At 40.7% G+C, this 12707-nt stretch overlaps 1 protein-coding gene across 1 annotated transcript; it reads right to left on the bottom strand.

Moving 5' to 3' along the window:
- Positions 1–1038: 1038 nt before the first annotated feature.
- emp2 (epithelial membrane protein 2) lies at positions 1039–12244 on the bottom strand. Its single transcript, XM_070847582.1, has 5 exons — positions 12083–12244; positions 3321–3633; positions 3111–3219; positions 2880–3020; positions 1039–2440 (listed from the first exon to the last, which is right to left on the bottom strand). Exons 2-5 carry the CDS (start codon positions 3396–3398, stop codon positions 2271–2273), a joined length of 498 nt encoding a protein of 165 aa, XP_070703683.1. The 5' UTR covers positions 3399–3633; positions 12083–12244; the 3' UTR covers positions 1039–2270.
- Positions 12245–12707: the final 463 nt, after the last annotated feature.

Raw genomic sequence — 12707 nt, 5'->3', positions numbered from 1 at the left:
GAAATAGTAATATTTCACCGTAGCATAGAAGAGAGTGAAGTATTGATCCGTAACACAGGGAAGAGAACATGCAGACCCTGAAAGTGCATAATGAGTATAGATAAATACTTGACTCAATGACTGATTTGGCACACACAAAGAAAGTTTATTAATGTAAAATACATTTATTGAGATCTACATCTGGTGGGTGGGGGTAACAGGAAAAAAATAAGCACATATAAATTCTTGCAAGGGAGATGAGTCTTTGTTCCTACATCTGTTAGAAGTTTGCCCAATTTGAGATTTCAGGTATTCTGTAGCCTGAAACTATAAACCTATCAACTTCACATTGTGCAGTTTTCCATCACAACACAGTAACATCTTACAAATTACAGAAACTGCCGCCGATGTTGCAACAGTGGTTAAAATAAATAGCATGTTGTGATTTAATTATTCTAAAAAAAAAAACAAAAAGCATGGGAGCCTGTAACAAGCACAAACACTCCTTTTTAACATGATATATCTGTCTGCCTCTGTCAAAACTAACAAAGAGCTGTTGTTTAAGCTCTTTAAAACATTGGACATTTCAACATATCTCCATTATAAAGCAACACGAGACTCTCAATTAATGTGGAATTAATACTTCATGAAGCATTCGAAATATTTCAACTGCAAAGGCAGGTTTAAAAAACAAATTCCCATAAATACAGTTTTGGCTTCAACAATTTGTATGATTATTTCTCACTATGGTCCTGTGAATATAAGTATAGATCTACACTGACTAAGATACAGCACGTCTACATTGACATAAAACACACTATAGAAAAAATGATCACGACCATGAATCAAAATATTTCCAATTCCAAATCAAAAGTAGCTTTGATAACTCTTAGAAGTGATCGCTGTGGTTTCTGTTGAATGTCTGCAACAGAACTTAAGCTCAAGCTCTAAATTCAAATTGGTTTTGAAATCGTCATAGCTTAACCAAACTTTACACAAAATATACTATTTCATTTTTGGGATTTGCTCAAAGACAAGTTATCATTATCATTATTCAGTCAAACACTCTTAAGATGACAACCTTACAAAAATGAATGAGCATCAAAATGTCACAATCTTGGCCTCCAATATGTTGTTTTAATCATTTTCAAGTATTATCTTGAGATAGCAGAGCAAAATCTCGTGAAATAGTAAGCTACCAAGCTCTGTGGTCCATGTGGTGCCCGACATGTGCGTATTCCCTATCACGAAACAATCCAGTCCAGCTCTGAAGGAGCCAACAAACCCAAGCTGAGCTGGAAACTGAAATGTTTCAAGTCCTAGCAGCTGCAAAGTTAATACCCAGCTGGTCTCCCTTAAATGTTTCGTCCCCAATCCAACATCAAGAAAGAGGAAAAGAAAACACAGTGCTTTGTGGGATCAAACATTATCTCTACAAAGGCTGCAGATAGAAGTAATTCTGGGAATTGGTGGCAGGTATAATACAGTAACACATTTATTGTTGTTAAATGCCAGAGAACAAGTACATAAGATGATCATAGGAGCGTTAAAGATGTTTCATTAATGGACCAATTAAACAGCAGCCCGGCCAGAGAGAGAAAAAATATGACGTAATTACTTCATACATTTACCTCAGTCACATGATGCTAAAATACACAACAGTGGTTTTAAACAATAAATAGCTTGTGTCTTTTTCCTCAGTGAAGCTGTGAACAAAAAAGCATGACAATAACAAAGAAATGTTCATTCTTATTTCAAGTTTGCATCTTCCTATGTTGTCATTTGAAATCCCAAATATCACAGCACATCATTGGTTCCTTTTTCACCATTAAAACACAAATCAGTAACATAAGAATACAAACAACGAGTTAAAGTCCTACATATTATACCTCAACTACAGCTTCACTACTGTTCCTGTATGCTACGGTTAACATAAGATTTCCTTTTTTTTTTCTTTTTTATACATAATTTTAGCATTTCAGTCTCAGAAATAAGTTTCTGGCAATTATCTGAACTATACATACACAGCAAATATGTACAAAATAAAGTCAGTTGAATATAGATTCACAAAAAACAAATGTATGGACCATTTGGAAAGTCAAGGGGCTGTGTCCCAGTTAAACGTGTTGCTGAATGCTGTATTGGTGGATTATCTGGAGCCAATTTGAAATTATCATGGATTTGTGGTGCATGCATGAATGTTTGTTGAAGAAAAGTGCGTGTCTTTATGCATTTGTGTCCAAGTGTTCCTATTTATATACTTGAATGCCTGTGCCTCAAGCCCGTTGCATCTATTTGCGTTTCCTGAGCACCAGGTACATGAGGCCGCTGATGAGAGTCATGGGGAAGCTGATCCAGGCCAGGATGTAGGAGGAGCCGTACGAACCCTCCTGAAGACTGACCACGTGGAAGCTATTCTTCTGAGCCGAGTAGATGGATGCTGCAATCATCACACATAGAGCTGGGAGGAGGAGAGAGCAGGAGGATGGAAATTACACTCTATTTAAAAAAATTTAAAAATTCAGTTGTTGGTACCACTCAAAGGAATAGTTTGGCATTTTAGGGAATACACTTGTTTGTTTTCTGGAGAAAAGTTAGATACATCGAATAAAACCCTGTAGTCAGTTAGCTTAGCGTGGCACAAAGACTGGAAATAGGGCAAAACAGCTGGCCTGGCTTTGTCTAAAGGTAACAAAAACCACCAAGCAGAACCTCTACAGCTCAATAATCAATACAGTTGCCAGGCAACCACTGAAGAGATGTTACAGATGTTACAGAGAAGGTATAGTATATATTGTCTTGATGCTAAATTAAAGGGAAAACAAGTTGCTCAGGCTAATAACTGAAAACTGCAATCCCAAAAGTAAAGTTGGAAAGTTAAATGTGTGTGTGTCACTCACAGGCCATTAGCTGGATAATAGCGGTGAAAATGAATCTCTCTCCCTGTTGGAGCCTGAAGAGCTGAAGGATGAAGACGAAGAAGCTGACGCAACATAAAATAGTGGCCAGGATCATTGTAGCCTGCACGGCCTGCAGGTAGGCTGAGGAGCAAAAACAAAAGGCAGTGTCACAGACACAAACACAAACTCACAGCATGCATGCATAGGCGACATAGTCACACGCTGTCTAACCTGCATCCACAGTATGGCTGTTCTCCACAGGATAGCAGGTGGCGTTACAGGAGTACCACAGGTCAGTGTAGATCACATCTCGTCCGGCTGGTGACACCACCCACCACGCCTACAACAGGGAGGGACACAAAGATGGCTCAAGTGATGAAAACGGTCCTGTGCTGACATGGTCTGGTGTGAAATGGTTGTTCACTCTTGGTTTCTACTCACATTGTTAATGGTTGCAACAAAGAGGAGGATGTCTGCGGCCAGATGGAAGAGGATGATGAAGGCTAAGATGATCAACATGGCTGCTCTTCTGTCCGGTCAACTCGTCTGCTGGTTGTCGCACGTAAGTCAGACCACTTAAATCTCTGACAGGTTGCTTCAGTAGCTGGATGTGCCTCTCACTGGCTGACTCAATGTGTAGAATGTACGTTTCAGCTTTTGGTGGATGACAGTCCCGCCGGAGGTTTGCTTCAGTGCGTTAATCCTGGTTGGTTTGCAGGCAGGGGTGGATCAAGGTTCTTCACATGAAAGGAATCTGTTGAGAGCAACGTATATGTAATACTTTAATGACACACACAAATAAGTGCACAGTTAGTACCTTGTGTGTTATCAGCGTACATCAAACACGCAGCTAAAACTGTTGCGGAGGTCCGACTTACTTCACAGGTCTAAATGTTTGTAAAGATGTGCACGTATGCCCAGATCTCATGAGAAAATGTAAGAAAGTTGATATTATCAATCAGATTTTTCTGCTATTACTTTATAGGTAATGATACTAAAGAAAGAAAAGAAATCACTCTGTCTCATAATCTGTGCTATTTTATGAAATGAACACATTCTTTGTGTTAAAGTCTTAAGTGTTTAAGTGTTAGATAAGTTAATAAATGAAACGAATGAATGAATGTAAAGGAAATTTAGGTAGATTTCACTTGTGCTCACAGCAGCTATTACATCTGCAACCAATTACCAAGAGCATCTCCAAACAACTGTGAAAAATGCAGGGTTAATCAAACAACCAGAGAAATAGCTGCAGTCTCAAAGTCTTCCCTCAAATTACATAAAATGCTACTGGGATATATGAGATAAGTGTGCATGATGTGTCTGTATGTACGCCAAATCATGTGTGTGTTAGTATAAGCAAGATTGCAGTATGTGGGAGTGTGCTGTTTACTCTGCAGTGATTGAAGGGTGACTATGATTTGTTGATAGAAGGAGTCGACTGTTTACAATTTTCAAACGGACAATCTTTGCTCTGTTCAGTGACGGTGGACCAGAATATAACACGCCATATTAGCTCAGCAGCATAAGCTGCACTTGGTGCCAAGTGTGCCGGTGCAGCGAGATGCTGAAAATGATGCACAAGAGGTCAAGGGTCATCCTTCTCTAACCCAACAGAAAAAAATATTCACAACAAGATATTAAGTCATGCATTCAGGAGCATTTTCATTGATATATTTTACTGAGGTTTACATTCAGTAGACACTTAAAGTGCTTGGAAAAAATTCCATCTTTCTCCTTTGATTTTTGCAGCATGACCTTGGCATTAGCAACATTATGACACAAGCTACATGTCCAGAGGTGCACGGCTACAGACAACACTGTTGACAGTCACAACAGGTTTTTGTGCATGCGTGAATGTGTGTGTGTGTGTGTGTGTGTGTATGAGTGTGTGTGAACCTCAGCTTCAGACATGGTAGCTTATTGTAGCCTTGATTTTATTTCTAGACTTTTCGGGAATTTTCTCTTTTCATTTTTTCAGTAGTCTTCATGTTGATTGACTTCGCTCTACTCTACCACTACTACACTACTTGGAATTGCCTTGAGGGGAAGAATTCCATTAAAAATAGCAAATACATCCAGAAACCCATTTGTTTGTTTATCCACAAGAGGGTTTTGCTGAGCATGTGACATGCTTTGTCAGCATCATCATTTAACATTCATTCTACACAAACAAATAATCACACAAGACAATACGCTTTTACAGCAACGCTTTAAAGGCTGTTTTACAATTTAATATGGATGCAGACTATGTCTCTGACACCACTTTAGTCTGCTCTCTGTGTACACTGTACACATCAAACTCAGCCTAACTATCTTGTGGGTATAATGCACATAAAATTGCATGTGCGCACACATAAACCCAGATGAGTTTCATTTCGGTGACCACCTAAGCTCGTATCCAAGACGTTCAGAAGCTGAGCAGGCAGACAAACATGTTTAAAAGCACATGTGAGTGCAGGCACGCGCACACGCATACACACACATACGCGGAGCCAGACAGCAGAGGAATTAGCCCTCTCCGCCAAAATGGAGTCACAGTAAAAACAGCCTTTCTCCGCCAACAGGAAGCAGGCCACAGTTTTTATGTGTGAGCATGTGGCTGCAGGGTGTGCCAGAGGATAGGCCCTCCCTGTCTGAGCTGGGGGAAGGGGGAACAAATAGTAAAACGGAGGTGGGGAAACATCAAAAGTAAGCTATACACTTCATGAGACACGGGGTTTGGGGTTTAGTCGGGAATGTAAACAGCAACAGTTTCTCTCGCCAAATGCTCTTCATCATAGCGCTCTGAGGATGAAACTGAGGAGGACAGTAACCTGGCAACAAACACTTTAATTTACAACTGAACCTTGTGAAGCTGAAATATTAAAGTCTGCATTTGATATGGCAAAAATATGTCCTTAACAAAAACAATGCCAGCCTGAAATCTACATGAAGACTATTAAGAAAGTGGCCGTAATTATCCAGACAACATCGTATGAGTCAAATACAAAGCATACAGCCTCTGTACATTTTACAACACACATTACTCTTAAGGGATGTGTGTGTGAGCATATAGTGGCGTGTGAATGACAGGTCACGCTGGGTGGAAATGTGAGACACAAACTTATTTTTAGGGCTGGTACCAGTATTTAAGTAGTCTGGCTTTGGTAAATTCAGAGGTCTATAAATTCCCCGAAAATCGTCCATTTATAACATAAAATAATAATGGTGTCTCTAGGGTGGCCAATCAGACTTCAAGTTTGAACCTTATACAACTATATCTATTTATAGATATAGTTGTATAAAAATGGAGGGAACAGATTTGGAAAAGAAAAGGAAACCAAGGTAAAGACCAACAATTTAATTCACTACATCCTTAGTAAAGCATCTCTTTGGTATTTGACTCTGACCTGCAGGAACATTCTTTAGAGTAGCAAATAATCTCCCAGACATGTACACACACACACACACACACACACACACCACACACACACACACAAAGCTGGATTTGATTCTGTTTGCAGCTGCCTTCTCGTCTCAGTGAGGAGAGGAGGAACAGGAGGAGAGAGAGAGAAAGGGAGGGAAGGAGGGAGGAGACGGTGAGAGAAAGAAAGGAACCCCACTGGAGAGAAACGGAGGGAGGAGAGAAAAACAAAAACACGATCGTAAACGCACGCACACATAAATACTCTGGTGTACACACACACACACACACACGCATATGAACTACCACATATACAGTACGGCCTGCCAAGCAAAAAATGAGAGACTCACAGACACAGTTCAGATGATTTAAGTTAATTCAAAGTAAGTAGACTGCAGACATGATGACAGACTGAAAAAGACACAGTATGCACCACTAAATATATACATGTCACCTTTGTGTGTGTTTGTATTATAAAAAGATTTATTAGTTTAATTGCCTGACTGTAATGATGAAAGGTGATTATCCAAAAACTATAATTATGCTGATTTATTATTGTTATTACCACTTAAACTTTATATGGATGGATGATGAAACATTCATTTGTCCATTTCTTTGATTTTATTGAGCAAACATAGTAAAATGCTGCTGTATAATTTTAATTATTGTAAAGTTAGTGATGTAGCTCATATCTTTTAAGGAGTAAAAACCAAACATTACTCCATTACTACTGAAAGCCTGTTTATGATACAACACTTCTCTCTCTTATGCTGACACACACCCTCTCAGCAAAGAAACTAACACACACACACACACACACACAAACATTAACCTAAATGTGGAGCCCTTTGGGATCCTTGGAACAGTTTTGCCTTGCAGAGGTTTCACTCAGTGCTGATAGCAGCGTGTGAAAGCTCAGATACTGACACCGGGCAACAGCTGCAGACACACACACACACACATGCACACACAGTGCACATATCCACATGCATGCTGTATACATTAGCCACGCTACTCTGGTATGCACAACACTAATATTTCACAGATCTTCACGCCTTATCTATCATAATAGACAAATGGACACACTGAGGGGTTATTCCTCTCAGCTGTGGCGTGTCAATCAGCGGATAAGTGACTAACAGTCCTCAACATCCAAGTTGCTGATAACCTTATATTCACCATTCATCACTCTGCTCATAAAGACTCTTTATGTTCCTCTTTATTAAAGAGGATGTAAATCATATTTTGTTTGCAGGAAGGCTTATGTTTTTGGGGTTATAAAAAGTGTGTTTATATCTGGCTTCAGGGGCTTTAAGTTCATGGATCCTACTCATAAAGTAATAGTGGCCACACGGCTACTTCACTAACATAAAGGGAAGACACCAAAACTAAAGCCGTGGTTTTTAATCCTCAGCAGCAGTATTGCATTGCATGACATGTCAATTTACTTGTGAGCGTATTATCCCGTGTTTCGTTTGTACCTGATGTCAGAAACTCTGGCACATGGCTAAGTGGATACAAATAGGAAAAAAAATTGGAAAGATAACAGCACTGTAGTTTTGTATAATCGCATAGGTAGGCTTCTGTCAGACTCCAGCCAGCTCGCCTGACACACACACTGACAAACAGGCACAAATGCTGCCATTCCTCCTCTCCACTCAGCCTTATAATAGGAGGCTGGGGGACTCAGTGCAAGAGTGCCAGTGTGTGTGTGTGTGTGTGTGTGTGTGTCTGCCGACTGATTCCCTTGCCTGGTGGAAAATGCTGACTTTTAATGTCCTTTTTTTTGCTCTTTTCATAAAACACAAAGCCACAGACTTAACTGGGCCTCTGAATCTCACTCCCCCGTCTCTCTCACTGTCCCACTCTCTCTTTCTCTGTATCTCTCTCGTTCCGTCTTTGGCCATGGCTTCCAGCGGAGCCCTCTGGCCCCTTATGAGGTCGCACAGAGACTCAGAATGCAACATTTCCTCCTGCGAACCCTCACTGTTGAATACTTAGGATTCACCATCAGGGGATACTTCGCCCTGAGTGCCTCACTTTGTTTTGCATACATTCTTAAAACATATTCAAAGCACCAGTTTAAACTAATGCAACATCTTTAACTGACGCCCCAGTTAATATTTGCTCCATAAGGTCAAAATAGTTGGATCCAAAAAATGCTAATAGAATTTTGAAAATCTAACAAAACAGATTACTTGAATAATGACTGTCATCCCGAATAGGATCAAATCTGTGTTAGTAACAAACTGTTCTATAGGGAAAAACAATAAAAGCTACAGTTTGTCTCATAATAGTGTCCAAATAACTTCTTTTGTTGCACTGTAGTTTTTAGGTGTGCCATGTGTTGACACTGTTATGAGAATAAAAACTGAACCAATGATTCAGGGGTGAAAGCTGCGGAAAAGGCAAGCAAGTGCACTTTGGACTTAGGGTCAGTTTATGATTTCCAAGGTCAAGCATGAACCCTCAAGCTCATTTTGCTTTTTGTTTATCTGCAGGCATATCCTCATTGTGTGTGTGTGTGTGTGTGTGTGTGTGTGTGTGTGTGTGTGTGCGTGCGTGTGTGTGTACAAAACAACAATAACCAAGCTAAGGCTTATTTTTAGACAAAACACAAAAGGCACATCTTCCCCGGAGCGAAGCCAGTGACCAAACTAAGCTTTGTTTAGGAAGAGCGCACGAGAACCTGTAGACACACAGAGGCACAAATGTACACACACACAGTTCTGTTATAGGATGTATGAGCGGTCATCTAAGCGGCCGTGGAACAAGCACACACTTCTAAATATAACCAGATTGGCCAATGCGACAGCAGTAATCCTTTACATTACAGATTCGCCAGAGGCCTTTTATAGGCAAGAACTGGCTGCCTATACACTCGGAAACAAGCTAGCAGCCTGGTGAAGCAGAGAGCAAAACTGGAGGAAAGATACTGACACAACTTTGCTATGTGCACATCTTTACCTCTAGTAAAACAAAACTGGATCCATCCCAGTCCAGGTTTTTATTATTCTGGACCATTTGGACCATTATACAGCATCTTGTAAAACTGACCAATCCGATTCCTGAATCCACTGAATCAACATTCACTGTGACTATTTCCCACCATTTAGACTAAATAAGAGAAGAGTGGACTGTCCTTTCTAAAAAGCGTAGAACAGATTTTAAATTGAATTGTAGCATGTGGAAGTGGAATTGTCCTGTAAGTGCATACAAATGATGCATCCGTGTCCCAAACAGACAACAACCCTGTCATTTAAAAAACAGAAATGTATTACTGGCAACTTGACACTTCCTAAATTTAAAAATATGGTGTTTCAACTATGTTGGGTTTTAATAAATACCAAGAGAAAATGGAGATTCTGTATCACACACATTGTTCTGTGTGTGTGTGTGTGTGTGTGTGTGTGTGTGTGTGTGTGTGTGTGTACTATGTGCCTCCTTCAGGAATCAGGAACCTAAAATGCGCACACAGACACACCATCCTGCTGGGTTTAAAGACTTCCCTCTGACACAGGAATTCTTTCATGTTGGACACCAACATGGTTTTTAGGCGTACGTGCGTGCGTGCCTGTGTGTGTGTGTGTGTGTGTGTGTGTGTGTGTGTGTGTGCGTGTGTGTGTGGGTAGATGTCTGCTTGAGTACGTTTTCACACATTCCTAAAATGACAGCGCTGAGTAATGACTCCCACATGGCAGAGAGAAGTTGGGGATCACCTGATAGAGAGGTAAAACGGACACTTCCACTCACCCCCCTATTCTCTTCCTTATTTTATTTTTTTTTTGGCGGTTTTCTACTCTCAGTCACTTCCCGCTTGATCCCTGATAGTTTTCATCTGTCAACACCTTTTAAAACCTCACACTGCCCCCCTGACTAATCCTCTTCCTATCAAATCTCCCACACCTTCCTCCTCCTGCTGCATTCAGAGCAACTGAAAATACTTTCAAATTAACACCGGCACTCTTCCTTTAAACCCTTCAGGCCTTTGGTCGCATCACAGTCAAACACAATGTTAGGCAAGAAGGCGAAGCATAAAAGCTGCACAGATACTTAAGGAGCTCAACTACAGAGAAATTACTGCTGCTTGATGTGAATTTGGCCACTGCATGGATGAAACTTCAGTTAGAAGCCCATTGAACCCGCCACAAGACTTGTTTTATGCTGGAATCAGGTGGGAGAAAGCTGTCAGGTTTCAACTTTCATTCATTCACACATTCAGCTGTTTACTCGTCCGTCCATTCATTCAGCCGTTGTGGTTGCTTAACACGTTACTTCCCACATTTGTATGTTTGATGTCTGCGGAGCTCGTAACTTCATTAAAAGTTGGAAGAGAAGAGAAGAGAAGAGAAGATGGTCTGCAGCTCTCTAATCATTCTCCAGTGACACTTTATGAAATTACATTTTTGACCTCTTATATTGAGAGCTGATGCAACGTAATATTAAAAGGATTTGGGGTTTTTCATTCCTGGTTTTCATTAAGTTTCACCTGTAGATATAGACCACCAGTGTGAATTCACTGGAGTGGATTACGCTTTCATGCTCAGCACCAGTTTCCTGGAGCACTTTGAAGGGGTCCAAATTCAGGTTTCATAACCTCCCTTCCATTCCTTGAATGCAACAGTTCATAGCTGCATGTCAACAATGGGATGCAAATTACTCTCCAACAGATTGTGCATTTGTAACCCTCCCGTTTCATATTAACATTTAGTCCTGAGGCCGAAATCTTCAAACTTTACCCTCCATCAGACTCCATGTAAACATCGTCTGATGAGGATGAGTCTCCATTTCTGTAACCCAGTCTGAAACATCTTCTGTAACCTTGTCAAACCTTGACAAAGCTGATGTTTTTTAACCACAAGAGGGCGCACCTACAGGAAGGTAGCATGCAGCAATAGTGAAATGCAACTCAAGTCATCAGTGCAAGACAGGGGCAATGGTATTCAGCATTATAATGCAGAGGATGAACTTACATGGGACCTGAGCAGATTTTAAGCTCAAGATAATGTAGTTTTCTTCAGTTTAATAGCACACTTTCTGCCATGTCATCCTACTATATTTACTATACTATAATTTCAATGCCATGTTTAATAAGGTCACTTCAATCACAAACGTCCACAGGAATATAATGTGACTTTAGTGGGATCATGTGTGCAGCCTCACAGCTACAGAGCCTCTAAAGTTCAGTAAGAGGTCTGATGAGTAACACAGCTGATACACCTAAAGTGAATCACACACATTTCCCGCGTCCTCTGGAAAAAAAAAGAGAACAGTTTATCTTCCCTCGCAACGCACTAAACATTCATTCACTGCCCTCAGACAGACGGACACATTTAACACACACACACACACACACACACACACACACACACACACACACACACACACTGGTGGCTGACAACGCCCCTTTCATTTCCAACGTCTGAACCTTCAGCGGAGTTATGATGTGCGTAAAAATACCCACAGAGGAAAACACGACACCAAGGGTCTCAAAACACCCTTAAAACCACTCTGTGTTAAATTACCAAATAAAATAAACCTATTCTGTTTTTTCTAAGGTAGTGTACAAATGTAACGCAGGAGGAGGAATTATTTTAGGAGTAGTTTAGGTTATCTACTGTCTTCCAGAGTAGTAAATAAAAGGAATTTTGGCTAAAAACTCACCACACACACACTTGATCAATACATTAATGTTGTTGGTATATTTAAGAGGCATCTCACAACCACACTTGACTTAAAAATGGATATTTAGCTCCGTGCAGCATTCAAACAATATGCAAACTAAAAATACTTAACTCACCGAGCTTGGAGCGAGAAGGAAGCAAAGTTGCGCGAAGTTCCAGATGTGACTGCTTGTCTGCGTGGAAAAGGGGAATTAGAGGATGATAATTTTTTTTTTTTTTTAACAAGTATTGCAAGAAAACACCCTACGAACGTGACAACACGGCAGCTGGAGATCTTACTGCAACTTCCCAAAAAAAAAAAAAGGTTAGAAACGCACGGTCTCTGGCCCGGCTGCAGGGTGCGCGCGTAGGAGGGCCCGAGAGCTGGAGATGGGTGTGGTTTGGGAGTCAATATGCTGAAGTAAGAGAGTGTGTGTGTGTGTGTGTGTGTGTGTGTGTGTGTGTGTGTGTGTGTGTGAGTGTGTGTGTGTGTGTGTGTGTGTGTGTGTGTGCGTGCGTGCGTGTGTGAGTGCAGCACTGACACATTAGAAGACTGGTGACAAGAGTGGGAAAAAGTGGCTATAAAAAAATATCATTCTGAGGAGTGAGAGGGGAAGTTTAAAAGTCTGTTTCCTCCCACGGGAGACAGACAGACAGAAAGGGAGAGAGGAAAACAGAGGAAAGCTGAGTTCAGACAGAGTGGAAGACAAAAGGAAATGAAAGAGATAAAAGGGGATGAAAAGTCAAGGAGAGGAAAGGCAT

Source organism: Pempheris klunzingeri, chromosome 17, assembly GCF_042242105.1.
Source record: "Pempheris klunzingeri isolate RE-2024b chromosome 17, fPemKlu1.hap1, whole genome shotgun sequence".
NCBI classification, from domain to species: domain Eukaryota; kingdom Metazoa; phylum Chordata; class Actinopteri; order Acropomatiformes; family Pempheridae; genus Pempheris; species Pempheris klunzingeri.
This window is presented reverse-complemented; position numbering and strand designations above follow the sequence as displayed.